Below are 20,102 nucleotides of genomic sequence, written 5' to 3'. Positions count from 1 at the left end.
ACATCACGCTAGTCTGTGTTTGTTGTACCTTTGTCCGCTTGTTTCATTTTCACTTATCTGCATCTTCCACCACATTTCAGCACTTTCTATGTGTCATTGTGACCTCATTTGTGTATCTGACAGAAAGTGTGAGCCATATGCAAATAAAAGTATGTGTGTGTGTATATATATATATATATATATATATAAAACATACTTGTGAAGTTGGTCATCATTATACGATTCCTGCAATGTTGAAGAAAAGTTGGCTCTTTGTTAAAAGCTTAGCAAGAGCTTTCTCCCACTTGACCTAAGCGTGAGCTGAGGATATTACAAGTTTAGGTGTGATATTTTTAGGTCCCTGGATTTTTTTTGGCCTATTAAGAATTTTTCATCTACTAAAACAAAATTAGATTTTCCAGAAGGAAAAAATAGGCCAGAAATTCTCTCCACTGTCTTATAACCTCTGACCTATAACCCCAACAGGAAGGTCAGCCAGGTCATGGTGATGGACCAGGACACTCAATGGCTATACCAACTCCTAGCTGAAGTCCAGCTGGAGAAGTTTTACCTGCGCCTCAGAGATGGCCTCAATATCACTCGCATTGAGCACTTCAGCTACGTCAAAGAGGCCGATCTGGAGCAGATAGGAATCAGCAAACCTGGTGAGCCTGATCATCTTCTCTGATCATTCATCCTGGGTGTAAATGAATAGGAACTGCTCTCTCTGACTGAAAACATTTCCCCTTAGGCTCAGTAATGGAGTTGGGTTAATCACAAAAGAAAGACAGGCTTTAAGTGCCCCTCAAACAAAAGCATTGTCCCCTGTTTACCTACAGGAGTTTGCCTTTTTAAGGCTCCTAATCAGTGTAGGCCTTATTTAATGATGAATTTAAACCCGTTTGAGTAAAGAGTTTAACACAAAAGAATCTTTTTCGTAGCCACATCTTCTGGCATTTCAAACTTCCCCCTAATTTAAAATAATTCGAAATGTTGTCTGATGTAAATGAATTCATGTTGTTTGAAGCTAAGATTATTAAGATACCAGCTCTACCTAGTTTTCAACATACTGTCACACAGAGCAGCAACTATTTCATAGGTGTTTTATCAACTATTACTTGATAATGTTACGGTTATTCATTTAGTGTGTACCAGAAGGGTGTAGAATAAAGGAAAGCAACAATTACTGCTGATTTAAAGATATTCAATATACTTAACAGAAGATGCAAACATTTCTGTATTTTCTTTCCTGCAGGACAAAGAAGACTATGGGAAGCTCTGAAACGCTACAAGACAAGTGCACGCATGCGGTCATGGGTGCCGAAGGTCCGAAACACTTGATTTGCATTAGCTTTGTTATGAACTGTTATGTGTTAGCTATATTTCTCAAGCCTGATATCATGTTTGTCATTTTTATTGACTTAATGATGCACACAGGTGTTCAGCGGTCGAGGTCCAGACGGTGGAGAGCAGTTAACCGGAGGTGGCCAAGCACAGGGCCAGGAAGTCCGGGCTCTTCCTTGTCTAATCCAAGACAGTGAGCTGATGCTGGCGGAGAGGCTGGGCTCTGGGTCATTTGGGGTGGTGAAGAGGGGAGAGTGGCACACACCCACTGGAAGAGTGGTGAGGACCAGTTACAGACTTTCTCTATAGATGCTGTGTGAACCGGGAACTGTGCAGGCGTGACCAAAACTTTTGGCAGTGGCACAAAGTTTGTTTTTAACAATTACGTTAATAACTATTTGGTTTTTACAAAGATTAAATAAGTTTTAAAAACTGTTAATGGCAAATACATTTTAAAAAAGTTTTGGCCACAACTGTATGCAAAAGGTGGACACAATCAACATAACATCATCCCAGTTCATCCATTGGAGTGTAATCATGTATCTGAATGTTGGGCAAAGTCTTTTAACATTGAGGGGAAAAGTGCTTATATGAATGTAAGGGCACTTTGAGTGCTCAAAGAGCAGAAAAACATTGAATAAGTACCAGTCCAATTGCAATTTTGGATGGCAATGCTAAACTGTCAGCTAACAGCAAGCGTGCTATCTTGCTAATCAAGCTAGCAAGCTCGGTTAGCAAGGTACATCCACTGACTAAAGTATAACTCACATAGTACGCTTACAAAAAACTGGAGCACATACGTCTTAAGCAGACTGTTAGTGTAATTAATCACATAGCATTCCATGTTATTAGTCAGAAAGTTAAATTAAAAGCGCTCCAAAAATGACTCAGTGAAGGTCAACGCTTGCTCATAGCGGACAGTTATAGCTGCCAGCGTGAACATGTGCTTGTCAGTCAGAGAAGCCGTGCTTGTCAGTCAGAGAAGCCGTACTCCTCAGTTTAAACCTTAATAATGTATAAATTTGTGAGTTAAAAAAAATCACCCTCTGTGCCACTATTATAAAGGGAAACAATTTCTACATAGACAAATGAAAATAGGTGTAAACCTTTTTCTGCTCTAAAGTGGGACATTTTAACATGGAGTCCATGAAGATAACTTTTCTGCCACTTGCCTTGCAAATGAAGCTTGCTAAGATTAGCTGATAACTTATCATTCCATCGTTTCATATAAATAGTGTTAGCCATTGCTCAAAAAAAGAAAATACCAGCAGGTGACTTCAGAGTGGCTACGTTTACCTTTCATGTTCTTTTTATGATTATACCCTGGAACAGTAGGCGTGTACACATGTACACACCCTTGCTGCCTCCCTTTGGCTTGTTAAAGTGAGGTGTCCATCTTTGTGCCTGATTGAAACTGAGCATCTGTCTTTATCCCCTTCCTCTCCTCAGTTGCCTGTGGCAGTTAAATCGCTGAGGAGCAGTATGTCGAGGCAGGCAGACACACTGAAAGACTTTCTCCAAGAAGTAACCGTCATGCAGTCTTTAGACCACCCCAACATCATACGACTCTATGGTGTGGTGCTCACACAGCCCCTCAAGATGGTAAACTAGAAATAATTCATTGATGTATGCCAACTACTGTTTTCTAGGAGCCAGATTATTATTTTTTTTTTTAATCCTTTTTTTCCTTCATCTAGGTAACAGAGCTGGCCGCCTTGGGCTCGCTTTACGACACCCTGCGTGCACGTCAGTATGATTACTCTCTGGTCCGCCTTTGGCTCTTCGCTACACAGATTGTGTCAGGCATGGAGTACCTAGAGAGCAGGAGATTCATCCACAGGGACTTAGCTGCAAGAAATGTACTGCTGGCATCCAAGGATATGGTGAAGATCGGGGACTTTGGTCTGATGCGAGGCCTGAACCAGGAGAAAGATCACTACATCATGTCGGCACACAGACGGATACCGTTTGCATGGTGAGGGCAGTTGGGTAAAATTTGAGGCTTGAGTGGGAAATAATTAGAAATCTAACAGATTCTCACTAATAACACCAATAACTCTTTCTTTTGCTTCTGGTTTGTCTGCCTCTCTTCTCTCCAGGTGTGCTCCAGAGAGTCTTCGCATCGGCTCTTTCTCCCTTTCCTCAGACGTGTGGATGTTTGGTATCACTCTCTGGGAAATGTTTACCTATTGTGAAGAGCCCTGGTTTGGTCTGTCGGGCCGGCAGGTAAGCGCTTGTCAGAACACTGACGCCATGCTTTTTCTGTATTTGTGTGCATGTCATTCATGTTTGGAATGTGTGTCACCGCCCTGATGATGTTTGTTTTTCTGGCATGCTCTATGACTCAGTGTGTAAGCATCACTGACATTCACTCTTCCGCTAGATATTATGGCGGATAGAGCGGGAGGGCGAGCGCCTGGAGAAGCCACCCGATTGCCCTCAGGAGCTATACGCTGTAATGCGAAAGTGCTGGGCATGCAATCCTGCAGACAGACCCAGCTTTGCCCAGCTCACCGCGATGGTGGCAGAGGTCTGAAGCTTTTCTTGTCCTTTTCATTTAAAAAAAATCAAAGCAGAGATTGCTGTTCTAGCACTTTTCTGCATGTCACATGATTTCTTTTCTGTCTTCCTCCACAGGCTAAACCTAGAGAGGTGCAAGCAATAAGAGAATTTGCCGAACCCAGAAAGCTCACACTTTTGCCCAACGACCTCGTGACTGTCATCGACCACAGGTGGGTGAGAGAAAGGAGCGTGGGCGGGACGAAAGGGGAGTAAAGGAAAAACTTTAGCTGGCACAATGGACCTTTGTTGAGATGAGACGGGGATTTGAACCAGCCCGCTCTTAAAGAGACATTCCACTCTCAGCGAGTCCTTGAATGCATTTCACTTTGCTGAACAGGTCAAGCAGCTTTGAAACTCGCCTCCCTGTGTTGTTTTTATTTTACGTAACACATCTGATGGGTATATTGGTATTACCTGCGTCACGATTAGCACTTTTTCCCACCAATCTTGTTGAATATAAATCTGACAAACTTCATGAAGTTTATTGTTTGTGACACAAAAATCTACCATTAAAGGTATTTTAGTCATGCAGTGAAAGGCCAAAGTTAAATCAGATTATCACACGGCAGGTATTCTCTTTAGAAGTGACTGACAATGCTGGAAGTTAAGCCCACTGATGTAATGTAACTGCTTACGTGATACAGATTGCCATGACATGGTATCCAGGCAACAATAGTGTTTTTGTAGTAGTGTTTAGTTTTATTTATTTGTTTGTTTACCATGAGTTTATTGTGACGTCTCCTAACAGAATGAGTAATGGTCGAATTTCACTTCACGTCGATTTGTTTAGCAAAGCGAGGTGATGCAGGTGTTACGTAACTTACTCAAAAATGTGTGCTTAGAAGTGACCTGTATCCTGCCAGCCCCTCGATGCTTGCTGCTATTTAAAGTGACACGGTTTACCTTTAAAATGAGAAGCTAATACATAATTTCTGTTACTAATTAGGTTTTTATGCCGAAACAATAAAATGCAGCTCTTCATGGTTAAAGCCTGATTTATAAGCTGCGTTCCAGTTACCTCAGAAGTCGAATGTAGGAACTTGGGAGTGACATCAGTCTTGAGTTGTGCCTGCCAGTAAGGAAGTCATATTTGTTTTGCTTTTTAGCAAGGCAGAGCTAGTCATGTATCACTGGCAGTATAGCATATTACAAATGCAAATACACTTCAAGGGCAGATTTAAAGTTTAACAGTTTTACTGTTGTTTACCTTCAATGCCGCCATCTTGGATTGTTAACTCAGGGTTGGCGGGGCTGAGCCGACTTTCCAAGTAGGAAATGTCAGTTGAGGGAGCGTTTCACATGAACATTCTGGCTTATTACATCATAATTAGAATGTATTACATTTTGTTTAATGGAGGCATAATCATTGTGCTAATCATTATACTGTGATTTCACTGCAAATGACCACCAAGTGAGCCGATTACACATAACTCTCAGCTACTTTAGAGGGAAGCTGCATGTCAGTGTAAGGCCTCATTTAGATTTCTGCAGGGAGCCTGCGATGTAACCTACATAAGTGGCCGATGTCATTGCCGGCATTATGTGTTAATTACCTCATGGGCATGTTTTGGTGTTTTATGTGCGGTGCCAGCTGATAGAAACAAATAAAGCGCTGTTTTGTTTCCTTATTAACCATTTTTTTCCCCTTTCTCCTTGCAGTCTGGAGCTGAGTGAGTGGAGGGGGCAGAACCAGAGGACAATGGCCATTGGCTGGTTTCCCGCAAGCCTCACTGTCCCATCACTTCCCTCAGCAGCCGCAGTGTCCTCCGGCAGCCCCGGGCCTAACCCTGGTGGCTACATCTCAACCCCAGTAAAGGGCAGTTTGCAACACACTGGGCACGGAGACGTCAAACCTGAGCGCTCCTGGGGAACGCCTGAGACCCTGGACGAGTCAGTGATAACCCTCATTCACTTATCTATAACTTAGTTTTTTAAAGAATCTTTGAGTCTTTAATAATTTTTGTCTGGTTGCCTCTTCATAATGTCCTGATCAGATAGAAAATCAGGTCCTGTGAAAAAGCAGTGAAAAAGAGGTTTCAGTTATAACTCACACAGTTATTCTATCTGACTAGTTTTGTGTCCTGGAAAGAAAAAATATAAATATATATTTCCATCTGAGGTCACTGAGTTTTATTATACAATGACAAGCACAGCACTCCGCTGTTTCCTGTTTTCAGTTAATATATTTTGTGAGCTAAAGATGTCAGTCTAACGTGTTAACTGTGGCGACCTGTGCAGGGCTGGCGGTGGCTGGAGGTCAGGCCCCGGCAGGGAGAAGGAGGGATCCAATCTGCAGAAAATGGCAGGTAGGACCTAAGAATACATGTGGGTATAAAATGTAGTGAGCAAAACCACCAGGTACAGCTCTGAAAAATAGAAAGTCAGCATAAAAAAATAGAATAGACTGTCAGAAACTGAAGGCAAAGACATGATCATTTCAAATTAATGTGTTAGTATATTCTCTGTGTACATTATGATTATTATTATTATTATTATTATTGTTTTCATCATGTAGTCTAGAATCATCATTCATTGTTTTTGTAAGACCTTTAGAAGGTGGTTATCTGTTTTATATACAGCTGAATGAAGCAATTGCAGCCTTAACCCTTTAAAGTTCAGACTTCTTTCACAAAGCATCAAATCCATGTCACGTGGAAATTGCTCACTTTTGTTTAGCAACTCTGCCCCCTGGTGGCTCAATCAGGAAGCTTGTTAGAAGCTGGAATCTGCATCACGGTGGTGCTGTCTGTGTGGAGTTTGGATGCTGTCACTGTGCCTCTGTGGGCTCGCTCTGGGTACTTCCACGGCTTCCTCCCACAGTCCAAAGAGGACTCCATGTTGAGTGCATGCATGTTATATTAACTGGGGATTCTACAGACTGGTGATCTTTGATAGCTGGTAGAGGATCGAGCACCACCACAACCCTGAATTTAATTAGGAAATGGATGGATGAAGAGAAAATGATTAATATCTGAACCAATATGTTGGTTTTCTGAAGAGCAATCAGCAGCAGTTGCCCACCTTTCTGCCTCAGCTGACTGACTAGTGCATAACTTTAATCTACTTGATCGTTTTTACACATTAAAAATGATTTTCCTTTGTCTTCAGCTATGACTAGAAGCCTGGAGTCAGTCTTAGGTGGACATCGGCCCCGAGCTCATACAGTAGGGGTGTTCAGAGTGGATCAGCACGGCAAACTCCTTCCTCCTGTGATGCCGGCTCACAGTGCGGTGATGCAACAGGATCCGCGCCGGTTGAGCGAGGCTAGTATCGTTCCCCCTCCTCGACCACCACCTCCCAACCTGAAAGTGCTTAGGAAAATCCAGAGGAGACCTACAATTAACCAAGCCCAGGGCAATGCATTGCCCCAGCAAATGGTTCCCTCTGCTCTGATACAGACACAACCCCAGCCTCAGCAGGTTGTCGGGGGTTCCAACCTCACCAAAATGGCCCAGCTGGCACGCTCTACCCCACAGCTGGATGAGTACTCTGACAGCAGAGAGAGAGATCGGGAGCGAATAAGAGAACGGGAGAAAGTGCCTCAGAACACAAGAGAGGGTCTCATTGCACAGGTAAGTGATGAGATTCCTGCAGATCAACATGATTTTATGCCTCTACAGTGGTAAAACTGAACCAGTTTAGATCAAAAGTGAAGGTCAGTATGACCTCCTGTTCATGCAAATTTTGTGAAATACCTGTAAAGAAACAAGGGCTCACCTGAAATATGTCTAACGGTATAAAAAAGAAGACATTTTATATCCAAAATAAAATCAAAGGTCAACCTCACAGTGACACATTTGTTGTGCAAAAGCCCTTTTCTGGCTATTACTGAATCAGAGACGGTATAAAACATGGGCGTAGCTTCCGCTTTGGAAAAATGAAGCCAGTGTGGAAGTGTCTCAAATGATCTGCATTCTATCTGAAGGCCAACAGATGGCAGTAGCTGTGGTTGCAAAAAGACTTCATATAGAAGGGTATGGGGACACAGTTTCCTGTCAGCAAACACTTTGTCATTTGTGAGTCATATTGAATGAAAATTGGTCTTGGTCATATTTAAAAACAGAGGATTATCTGTGGTATAAAACCGCACGTTCATTAGCTAATTTGTAAATCACAGATTACCCACATTACCATTATCCAATTGTTTTGCAACCACCCTGCCTTACCACATCAGCTTTTTGCGACCAGGATGGAATCAGCATAAACCAACAGATGACATCACTCTGTCTACATCCATCTTCTGTCCTGTTTATGTACTGAACACCATAAAAGACAGACAAATTGCGGCCACAATAAATTCACCTATTAAATTCTTTCAGGGTTTTTACTAAATATACTGTGAGTGCGGACAGACACTGATGCAAACTACAGCTTGTCTGGTTGGTAGTAATTCAAGTTTTCTTACTCACTGTCTGCTGTTTTCATTTCTCTGTTCAGGTTATGGAGGCGGTACATGGCGTGACCACAGAGGAGGTTCACAACGCACTTCAACGAAATGAGTGGAACCCAGTGCGAGCTGAACAGCAACTAAAGGTCAGACCATCAACTAAAAATAAATAAATAAAAACCCACTTTCCTGCACCTGTTTTTTGAAGCTAATGATAAAATACAAGCCAAAGGAATCCAGTTTATACATGTAAATTAAATGCTATGTAGGGAACTCAAAACAGTATGTGTACGATATAAAAAAAGTCATAATGTTAACATATACTGCCTATTCAACATACACATAAATAGTAACAATATTCAAAATATGCACATTAATACAGCATAAGAAGTCTTGTTTTGTTTTGTGCCCTTTGTTAACAGGAGACAAAGGCAGGTGGTATATTTCAATGATAGGAATTTTGCAAAAGGTCCCAGAGTTAAAAGCTTGAGACCATTATTGTTTTAGTTAAGTCACGTTATTCAAATCAACACTAACTATGGCAATAAAAAACAGAGGTCATTAGCCAATGGTTTTGCAACCACCCTTCCTCATCACATCACATTGCAACCAAGATGGTGACAGCATAAATGCTCATCTCAAGACTACAAAAGAGGAATTCAGAAACCAACAGATTGGTAAGATAAATGGGGCACAACAGTAGGTCACTCGTCCCATACTTTTTGTATTATGGCAGCTATTTATCGCCTGGTTTGTGCACTTAATGCTAGGATGCCACAGGGCAGTAGAGGTGAGTTTAATATGTAACCAACAGTGAATCTGTGTCCAGAGTAGCCCTAACAGGGCATCCAGCTGTGCTTTACAGGCTTCTTCATGCATGTTAAAGCGATACTTATTAACTATAAACTTACCATCAAGTAGTTAAAGAGAGGAAATCTGCAGTCTGTGCACATGTTACATGCAGCTTACGATAAACTGCTGCTTGTGTTTGTGCTGCTTCCATACCCACAGTGGGGGGTTTCTCCTTCTGAGCTTGCTCCTCTTGTTTCTCTCTGCAGATGGAGCAGCTGTACTCGCTGAGCCTCTGCTCCAGAGAGGACTGCGTCAAGATCCTCGCCAAACACCAGTGGAACCTGCAGATGGCCAGCCGCTATCTAATCCGAGTGACTGCCAGCGACAGGGCCGGCCCGCCCGAGAGGGATCGGCCTCTGATCAGCCCGGAAAGAAGAGTCTGAAGAGATTTGAGGCGGCCACTGTGGCCGACTTTTTCCTCACCATCCTGGTGTAACAGTGACACACTCCAACACTTGGAGCCCCTCGACTACAGGAGCGCTCCGGTGCACATGGAAGTAGAAAAATGAAGGTGGACAAAGACAAAACTGACTAATATTTTTGAAACAACTTAGAAGAAAGATGTGACAAAATGACATGATGTGGTTTTATATAGCACGTCTTTTGCACATAGGTTTTCTATTTTAATACATTTGTACATATTGTAGGAGAAACTTTGTTAAATAAAAATGATCTCTGGTGTGTAAAAGTGTGTATGTTGCTTCCATTTCCTGTTTTATAGCAGCCTTTTTTAGTATTATTGCTAAGATTGCAATAGCAGGTAAAATATTAGGTGATTATGCATGAAAACAAACTGCAAAGCAATGCGTCAGTGTTCCTGAGGGATGGATGGACATGTGCACAACAACTTGTGAGTGCACAACTTAAATCAACCGTACATGCTTTGGTTAGTTATCCTAGAGTGTACTGGCCACTCAGCATATACATATATATTTATTCATGCACATACAATACATTTTATTTTGTGATTGCAAACAGCTAGCTGGATTTGAAAGCACTTGTGGCAACCAGTTTTCACACTGGAGTTGTTCCCAAAACAAGAGTGATTATTAAACAGAGAAGTGCAACATTAACCTCTCATCTATCAAAGTCTGTAGAACAAAGTAGCCAAATAAGAAAACAAGTCCATGGATTCAGTTAGCATTCTGGTCTCCCTCTCTCTTTCTCTGTACCAGCAGTCATTGTAACTGCAGCAACTCTTTCCAGGGACTTAAGAACTACACAGTGTTTCATGCAAGCTTTGCCTGTGGGGTTTTCCAACCATTCTGAGACCAGATCAATGCTCACTAAACTCAACATCTGCTTTTAAATTTTTCCTCAAACCCTTAACCTGCAGTTTGCAGTTTTACCTGCAAAACAGATAAAACTCCCACTCAGCTTGTTCGTGACAAAAAATGGCCACCTTTTGTGTACGTTCACAAAATGTTATAAAATTAATATATATTAAAACATTTTAATACATTTAACGACTTGACTCTTTAACTTAGCACCAGTTTTGGTCATGAGCACAAGACCATTTAGAGAAACGTCATTCAAATTCAGAATTTTAACCCTTTCAATACCAGTTAGATCACATAATTGTAATGATTTAGAAAGAGAAAAGCATAAAATCATCATTTATTTTCAAAATAAAATATGCAATGGGATTTATTTTCTCACCATGATTGCAGTTAGATGTATATCAATAATTAACAGTATCAATTTATTGACTGATTATATATACATAATTACTTTTTTGTGTAGTGACAGAAAAACTTCAACTCAGCATGTTCGTGGCCAAAAGTGGCCACCACCTGGTTACGTTCACAAAATGCTATAAAATGAATATGTATTAAAACAATTTGCACTTGATTAGTTAAATTGGCATCAGTCCTTGCCTCAGTCCTTTATTTAAAATCTTTTTTTTACCCTTTAAATGCCAGTTAGGTTATATATTACCAGTAACTTTTCAGAAAAAACAGCGATAAAGTTCAAATTTTTTCACCATATAATTGATGAAACTTGATGAAGCTCCCAACTGTTTGGGACCATAATAATTACATTGTTTCGGTGCTTAAATGAATTGTTGTATGAATCTTAAGGAACAGAAGAGAAAAATAACCATTAGCATGAAGATCCCACAGTCAATTCCAAAGTCTTGGTTCGGAAAACCCTTTATTACAGTGAAAATAAAGGCTCATTAATAAAATCCCTTAGAAGAAGACGAGTGTAATTCAAACTAGCACATACCTTCAAGTCAAGAGAACATAGTTGAGCTAAAGATAAGTATCATACACTGTGGATGAGAAAAGTAGGTAAGTACTAAAAGTACCACTTTGTGACATGTGAAAACTTTAACATACAAGCTGTTGTTGACCAGGGTGCGGTACAAAAGACCACGATGAACGGCTGGCCAAAATGTTCTCAGGCTTTGTCAGGGCTTTGCATGGTGCTCCACACAGGTGAGGAAAAGTTGCATCTGTTGATCTTCTTTTGCCTTTCTTTATATCAACTGGTACCAAAGGTTGTATAGGGATTTCCACACTACATTTATAACACTACAAAACACTACATATTAAAGAACAGAAATGCAAAAAAACAAGCACTATTTACAAAAGAAGGGAATGCTTTTAAAACAGCAGGTAAGGAAATCTGTTATAAACCCTCCACTTCAACAAGATAATGAATGCAAGATTACCATTTCACCTATATATAACAAACACTACTCAAACTAAGAAATTTTACCAGTGTCACCAGACATTGAAGGTGCCCGGTTCAACACAGTTTCAGTGGTTTTTCTGGGTTTATTGCACACCTGTAGGGCTAGGGACACAAAGAAAACAGCAATATACACACAATCAGGAACAAATGTAATCTGTGAACAATGACAACTTTCTGGTCTTGTGAAAAACCATGTATCATTTACTTACAACAACTTAACCCAGTGCAGACAGTGAGATATTGATCTGTCCAAGTCGACCATGTCTTAACTGCCTCTCCAGAGGTTTCTTGTTGGTGACAGTGTTATAATGATGAATTATATTTCTCATCAAAAACACATGTGCGAATGGACTCATATTACTTAAAAAGTAATTATTTTTCCTCATGATAACAAAGAACTGTTCTACAACTTAACTGCTCAGCCAGCCTTTCAGCTCTGGGACAAGTTGAATTCTATGTAATATGTCCTTGGGATCTTTTGTATTTCCCTCATGAAATCTGTCATACAGGTCATAATGGTCAGATGATCCAGTGACCGGATGAGGATTTTTATTTATTCTGTCCGTCAAGGGCGTAGATTTGGTTTTGGCATTGGTGGGGACTGATGCTTCAGCCACCGAACCCTGCCCTGTTTCTTTTTTTTTTTCCTTTTTGTCTTTGCTTCTTGATAACAAAAGGAGAAATATACTTGCCTACATATGCTATTCTGCATGCTTTTAAACCATTTAAAATTACAATTCATAGTTGAATATGTGAATTACATAATGTTAAATTACTATTAAACAAATGACTGACTAAAGTATTTTAGGCTTTAGTGTACTTCAGCCATATTCCATATAAATCAGGTACCATACAAAAATAAAAATAGCTTCAGATACAGTCATGACAATAAATGAATATGACTGTAAGGACTTAATAACATTACTTCAGTTATAGTTCACCAACATCTCTGATACATTAGCACTAAGGAAACACTGAATGACCTGGTGAGTTTTGTCCATAAAACTATTCATCTAAGATTACCACAAAGTAAAAGATCTCTCAGCAAAATTATGCAACATTTTAGGCACTATTGCCCCTATCAAATCAGTGAGCTGGGATTTTTTATTCTAAACATGAACTACTGTTACAGCAACAGATATGGACTACTGGTGCTGCACACAACAACTCAATGTCCACTATGTGAAGGAGCCAAACACATGCCTGCTCCTCTCGTTGGCATATTTGTTTTACATCTATACTGTCCAGTCTCTCCTGGTGGACATGGCATACAGCAGCATTGTTTAATCTCATTTGAGTCATTGTTAACCTTAGACATCTTTTTAGTCTTCTGAGAGCACTGAAGCTTCTTTCAGCCTCAGTACCTGCGTTTTATCCTCAGATTAAAATTATTATTCTGTGCTTGATGTGCCTCACCTTTGGCCCTGGCTCTTCCCCTCTGACTGCACTAGAACATATTGCCACCTGATAAAATAACACATTGATTCGTGCCATATAAAAAGTGAGACATGTCAATTCAGATTCTTTGTCAAATGTACTCTAATGAATCAGTTTACATCAGCAGCCTAACAATTGTCATGATAATAAATACTAGTTAATCTATAGCACCACATCATCAGTCAGTCGCCTCTTCACCTCTGTCCGAGCTACAACATGGCAGAGCTGCCTCTGTCACCTGATAAATAACAGTGAGACAATTCCACATACATGCAGTCACACATGTGCTTCAAATACAGTCATGAACCAACAAGTCATCATCCAATTCCACCTGTGATCTTGTATCACCATTACTCTCTGAGCTTTGTGTTGGTTCTTCTGTCACCTGACAAATAGGACATACATGACAATAAGAATAAAATGTGTAGCTGCTTCAGTGTTTCTGTCACTTATCATTAATGTTTGTAGGGTGAGTGCATTTTTAAAACAATTTGTGCAAACTGCACTGCAAGGTGGAATATTTGCAAAATCATGACTACCTCATGATATTTTGTTTCAAAAATGAACCCTATGAATATGTCAGTACCATTAGGATGAAATTATTGTGTCACCAACATTTTAACGTTAGACATATAATTTTAACAGCCTAATATCCTGGCTTGCTCGAGACTGCCGTTTTCTCTGACAGTTTCAATAAAAATTAGAAATGCTGCTCTGAGACTGAGATAACTAATAGTGCTGCCTGTTGTGCAGTTAGTTTCCAAAACACGTTATTCATGGTTACGTACAATTTTAGACTGATGTGGACCAAGGCCTAGCATAGCCTGTAACGTTATTATGACGGACACATTTTATGAGTGAACTTGGCTTTAAGTGACTTACAGGTTTCTTTGATAAATACTTTCTTATATCCAGGTTCTTCCTTTTGCTGCCATCCTCCTCTCCTCCTTGCAGGTCCTTGCAGGTCCTCGCAGCGCAGGCTTGCCGCTGCTAAAACTAAACAGAGCTCCCTGAAAGGCACAGCCAATCACATTAGCCATATTTGTCACATGAGGTAGGACTCCAGTAGACAACGTAATTTAACTCTTTCTGCACCGCTGGTTGAATGAGATGTTGACAGATCGTTTTTTTCTTTCTATCGGGTTTGTTTTTCTTTACTCGAAGAGATCAAATTATTGGTGGGGACAATTCAGTAATCGCTGGATATTGGTGGGGACGTGTCCCTTCCGTCCATGCCAAATCGACGCCCTTGCTGTCCGTCCTTTCATGTAGCCATGGAAGATTCACTTGCAATCTTCCATCCCGTGCACGTACATGGACAAGCTGTCAGGGCTTACCATCATTCCACTGCAATTCATCCATAACCCGTCGCGTACCATAAGAACGCAGAAGGTCACCTTTCGCGTTCCTCACGAACGCCGCTGGACGTGACAAAACTTTGGTATGCTACGCCCCGGGAGTGAGAACGAGCTGCTTTTTTTGCGCTAGATTCTGAAGCTGCAGGTTTTGTCTCTCTCCAACCAAAATTGACTGAACCAGCAGCAACAGAAGATCAAAACAAGACTAGAATATTTATTAGGCATTAAAGGGGACGCCCTTGAATGGTTTAAATCATATCTTTTGGAAAGGTCCTTTTCTGTTACGATGGGGAGCTACTCTTCCTCTGTTACCCCTTTTTGTTGTGGTGTGCCCCAGGGGTCTGTTCTTGGCCCTATGTTGTTCTCATTGTACATGCTACCCTTGGGCTCTATATTTGACAAATATCACATTTCTTTTCATTTTTATGCTGATGATTTTCAAATCTATTTTTGTCTGACCGACGATACCCCATCTTCACTAGGGATGGGTACCGGCCATAATGGCACCGGTTCTGACATAAACGGTAGTAACCAGACCAAAAAGCAGTGCACATTTCGGTGCTTTATTTCGGTGCTTTTTTTTCCTGAGATGTCATACACTTTGAATTCTAGCCAATCATTTTACCTTTGCAAGCGTAGTAGGCGGGCCCAGGTACGTACGTTCTTTTAGAGCAGAGCTACAGATTAAAAAATGCCCAAGGCGAAGCGGTCAAAGTCTGGCTGTACTTCACAGCAAAAGATGCAAACTCAGCAGCCTGCAACAAGTGCTTTAAGCTGATACTGTGATACTGTGCAAAGGAGGTAACACCTCGAATCTGATGAAACACCTGGCGACGCATAGCGTTTTTTTAAAAGCCGAGAAATGCACCGTATTTGATAGTTTATGACATAACAGGGTGCAAAAGGGACTGCATAAGGGTAGTGGGTTATAGGTTTGGCATTAATAATGATGACCCCTACTTTTGACACCCAACAATAGCTTAAACTCCATGATCATTCTATGATCATACAGGGGTATGAATAATTATGGACATGCATAAAAACCTAAAATGTTGATTATGTAACCTTTAAGTCAACAGCAAAGAAACCAGATTTGATGTATTGGTTTGTAATCTGCCATAACTAAAATGGATTGAAACCAAAGTTTTCTCAGTCCATCTTTTCATAGACAAAAATATGAAATTAGCAATTTTTGCATAGGGTATGAATAATTTTGGGCTTAACTGTACATGGCAACTAGAACAACTAAGGCAGAACTTGGCTAATGACCTCAAGCAGATAAACAACACTGCACTCCCAGTGAAGCTGAAGCTGTGGTGCTTCCAGTTTGGGTTATTACCCAGACTACTGTGGCCGTTGACAATGTGCGAGGTCTCACTCATGCCAATCGACTAGAGAGGCTAGTGAACTCCTACGTTAAGAAGTGGCTCGGACTTCCCAAATGCCTCAGCAGCATTGGACTCTATAGCAACGGGATACTGTAATTGAATCAGAGGCTAATTTTTCCCACAGAGATCGTAACAACTACTCTGCGACCAGACCTCATCCTTTGGACTAACTCCCAAAAACTTGCGTACGTCATTGAGCTGACGGTATGCTAACTTGGCAGCTGAGGCAGAGGACAGAGGCTATAAGATCAAGGTGCACTGGGTGGAAGTGGGGTGCAGGGGCTTTGTTGCTGGCAGAACAGCAAAACTGCTTAGAGAGATTGGGATCAGAGGACAGACGCAATGGCAGGCTATAAGAGAATTAGCTAACACTGCTAAGAGGACCAGTCACTGGCTATGGTTAAAAAGGCTGACATCACTTGGGCAGCTAAGGCAGTCAGCTAACCGTTAGACATATGCCCAGGATTGATCAACCCATGGTGGGCCTGCCTCAACAGGGGGTGTCAAAAGGGTAAAACATAACAAGTTTTGCTGCTTGACTGATACAGCTGTCTCGGAGAGATTATAGCTGTGTCCAAATTCATGGGCTGCATCCTCCTGAGGACCCGGCCTTCGCGGTCTACGTGGGCCGGGTCCTTCCACGGACGGGGGACGGGGAAGGCCCGAGTGAAGCCTCCGGCCACAGTAAAGACGCCAGCGGAACCGTCACGAGCACAGACAATACAGTGTTGGGGGCTATTGTGGCACTCTGCTCCGAACTGGCAGGTGTTAAGGCTGAAATTTGTGACAAAATTGAAAATAAGATCTCAGAAGTCACAGCAGTATTAAGAGGGGAGATAGCCGAGAATGACAAAGCCATAACAACGCTAAGGAACGAGATAGAGTCACATGGCCATACGCTGCAAGAGCTAACTGATACGGCTAGCGGCTCATCCGATGCAATACGGGAGTTGGAGAACAAAGTTGAGACACTCCGTGGGCAAGTGACATCGCTTTCTGAAAAATGCCTCAACCTCGAGGGACGTTCGAAGCGTCAGAACCTAAGAGTGGTAGGGGTGAAAGAAGGCAAAGAGGACGGGCAGAATGCCAGGGAGTTTGCAGGGAGGCTTTTAAAAGAAGCACTTGGTCTGGACGAGACACCTGTGATTGACAGAGCCCACAGAGCTTTGAGAAAGAAGCCCGGAGATAACGAACCACCCCGACATCTTATTGTAAGAGTTCACTACTGCCACACCTATGAGGACATCATGAAGAAAGTCATGGGCACCCGGGATATAACATTTTGTGGCCGGCGGATTCTTCAGATTTTTCAGGACCTGCCTCCTGAGGTGGCAAAGCGCCGAGCTACGTTCACCGCTGTGAGGAGGATGCTACGCGACAAGCCGGGGATCAAATACGGGCTTCTTTACCCAGCCAAACTACGAGTGTCTCACGACGGTATCGAGAAGTTTTTTACTGATCCGGAAAAAGCACGACAGTATGTGTCAGGTTTTGTATTGTTGATTGTCATTTATGCTTAGAAATATCTACCCATATATGCTTAGAGGTTTATAATTAGCTGTAGATTGGTAGAGGTTTGATCCTTAATAGTCTGCAAACTTTGTGTGCATTCCAGAGCATTCTGGGAGCATGGGAGAGGTCATACCTTGTCTTATTGTTTTATGGTAGGATAAACGTATCTATATCTGTTTTAGGCTAAGTGCATTTTGTTTAGATGAACTGCTGGACTTCCAGACCAGCAGGTTTAGGGAAGTCTTTATGGGGTCACACTCTGACCACACACACACACACACTTACAAAACCACAGGCAAGGTACTCTTTGTGTGTATGTAGACGTCATATGTTGATGAACCTATGCATATTCATGTGACCTCAATAAAAGAGCAGTGTACGGGGGAGCGGACGAGAGCAACTGGGGTCAAGCGAAGGAACGGCGTTTGTCCAGTTCTCTCCCGTGCACGGAAACATAAAGAACTTTGCCTACTCGTGTCTTGTTTTGCTGTGTAATTACATTGTCTTCAACGTTCCAGCGAACAGGTTTAAGCTACAAACCTATCGTCAAAGGAGTTTGCAAAGAAAAGCGTCTGGACTTCTTTAAGTTGCTTGAAGACGTTTCACCTCTCATCCTCTCAGCAGTCCATCTGCATCTTAAGGATAAAGGTCACTCTTTCGAGGATGCCAATGTTCACATTTTGGACAGAGAGGACAGATGGTTTGAAAGAGGAGTGAAAGAGGCCATCTATGTCCACTGTGAGCGACCATCTTTGAACAGAGGCGGTGGTTTACGACACCAACTGTCTGCCATCTATAATCCAGTTTTGAGTTCCCTCCCCAGACGCCTTAACGCCCACTCACATCCTGGGCCATCTGACCTCAGGAATTCACATGACAAGGTGGGGCCAGGTTTCACAATGAGCTCACCCGAAACCCTGGCTGATTAGGTCCCACACCCGCTTTCACACCTTGGCTCATGTGATTAGAGGATCACCAGGGGGTCCTTTGTCCCTCTTTGGGGGGATACTCCCACTGGGTTTAAATCTGGGACTCTCGGCCATTTGACCTTAGAACTGAAGAAGCTTCTCGGATGAGAGGTGAAACGTCTTCAAGCAACTTAAAGAAGTCCAGACGCTTTTCTTTGCAAACTCCTTTGACTACGATGACCTGGATGACTGAGAACCTTCACAGACCTACAAACCTATCAGTATGCAGAACGCCTCATCGGAGACGTGGATAACGGAGGATCACGGGATCCTGTCCCACGTGAGATAAGGGCAGATAATGCCACAATACACCACCCAGAACGCGAATAACTTCTACGCAGGTGACATTCAGCACTTTATTACTGATGGGGGGTTTTTTTGTTGTTTTTTCTCTGTGTACCTAAGAGTCAATCCGGGCAGCTTGCGGTTAAAGGCATATGTTAGTAACGTTAGACTTGTTAATGATGTTACATGTTGCGGTCTCACACTTGGTGTCATGGCACAGTGGCCCGTGGAAAAGGGATGGACTCAAGTGCAGTTTCAAAACCGGAGGCTAGAGGTGCGGTGTAACAGAAGAGTCTTTTATTCACAATGCTTGGAAGTTAACAGAAAACTCAGACTAGTAATAAGGAACGTAAACTAGATGTCTGAGGCAAGAGAAACTATGACCATAACGGAACTATGACTAGATTGCAGGGACGACTGGGTGCAGGGACAGGGCAGGGGAAACTGTGGCTGGCCAGGGCAGTGCTTGCAGGTGGAGGTTGCTTGGAGGAGGGGGGCAGGAGACAAAGGTCCAGGTGGGTACAGCGTGCAATGCAGGGAGGCAGGCAGGCGAGACTGGCAGTTTGAAAAGGGAGAGGTTACCGGCAGCTGCAAACTTGAATCCAGGAGAGCTTGGTAGGTGGGTTCCAGATGCTGACGAGAAAACAGAAATAAGGTAAGTACACACGATGATTCACCAAGGAACAGACGTGAGGCTGAGAACTGACTAAAGTTGGCAGATAATCTGGCAAAGACTAGTTGTGTGCGCAGGTCATAAATGCTGCCGGTAGGATTGCCATCAGGTGAGGAACAACAAAGACTCCACCCAGGGGGGAGGAGCTGATGCTGTGGAAAACTACTCAGACCATGACACTTGGTTTTAAGGGCTGGTAGTTAGACACCCTTTAACTTGTTTTTGAACAACTGTATTGTTTTGTTTAATAGTGATGATAATGTACCTTCTGATCCTTTTTTTGTGTGATATCTGGTCTGTGTTTAATGTCTTTATGGAGCTACACAGGGCTCTTGTTATGTCGGAGGTTGCGACAGAGGATGGTTGGAAGTACGCATGGTCTTGTTGGGAGGATGGCAGGTTCCCCTCCCTGCTATGACCTAGGTGTGTGGTTTTTTTTTTTTGTTTTTGTTTGTTTGTTTTCTTTTTTTATTATTTCTGCTGTGTTTACTTTGTATTCTCATGGGTGGGGTTGTTGGGTGGGAAGGTGCTATCGGTAGAAAATGTTCTAGTCAATACAGGACAATACACATAAATCACTAACAGTATGGCCTCAATAGATGGTGATGGAAATAATGGGGTGAACAGGAGAGGGCTTGTAACTTTTTGCTCTTGGAA

General features: G+C 42.1%; 1 protein-coding gene across 1 annotated transcript; it reads left to right on the top strand.

The window, feature by feature from the left end:
- Positions 1 to 481: 481 nt before the first annotated feature.
- Positions 482 to 17,527, top strand: tnk1 (tyrosine kinase, non-receptor, 1). Its single transcript, XM_063469003.2, has 14 exons — positions 482 to 644; positions 1,235 to 1,305; positions 1,417 to 1,602; positions 2,773 to 2,925; positions 3,021 to 3,298; positions 3,423 to 3,549; positions 3,707 to 3,853; positions 3,961 to 4,055; positions 5,545 to 5,775; positions 6,124 to 6,191; positions 6,994 to 7,457; positions 8,323 to 8,418; positions 9,331 to 9,501; positions 16,556 to 17,527. Exons 1-14 carry the CDS (start codon positions 482 to 484, stop codon positions 17,525 to 17,527), a joined length of 3,222 nt encoding a protein of 1,073 aa, XP_063325073.2.
- Positions 17,528 to 20,102: the final 2,575 nt, after the last annotated feature.

Source organism: Pelmatolapia mariae, linkage group LG3_W, assembly GCF_036321145.2.
Source record: "Pelmatolapia mariae isolate MD_Pm_ZW linkage group LG3_W, Pm_UMD_F_2, whole genome shotgun sequence".
In the NCBI taxonomy this organism is placed as follows: Eukaryota; Metazoa; Chordata; class Actinopteri; order Cichliformes; family Cichlidae; genus Pelmatolapia; species Pelmatolapia mariae.
Note: the sequence above shows the minus strand (reverse complement) of the source record. Positions and strands in the feature narration are given on the sequence as shown.

Excerpts from the sequence above, each read along its gene's own strand:
- tnk1 (XM_063469003.2), top strand. The coding sequence starts at position 482 with ATGGTGATGGACCAGGACACTCAATGGCTATACCAACTCCTAGCTGAA. Across the intron at positions 1,603-2,772 it reads ACACACCCACTGGAAGAGTG|TTGCCTGTGGCAGTTAAATC; the intron begins GTGAGGACCAGT and ends TCCTCTCCTCAG. Across the intron at positions 3,299-3,422 it reads AGACGGATACCGTTTGCATG|GTGTGCTCCAGAGAGTCTTC; the intron begins GTGAGGGCAGTT and ends TCTTCTCTCCAG.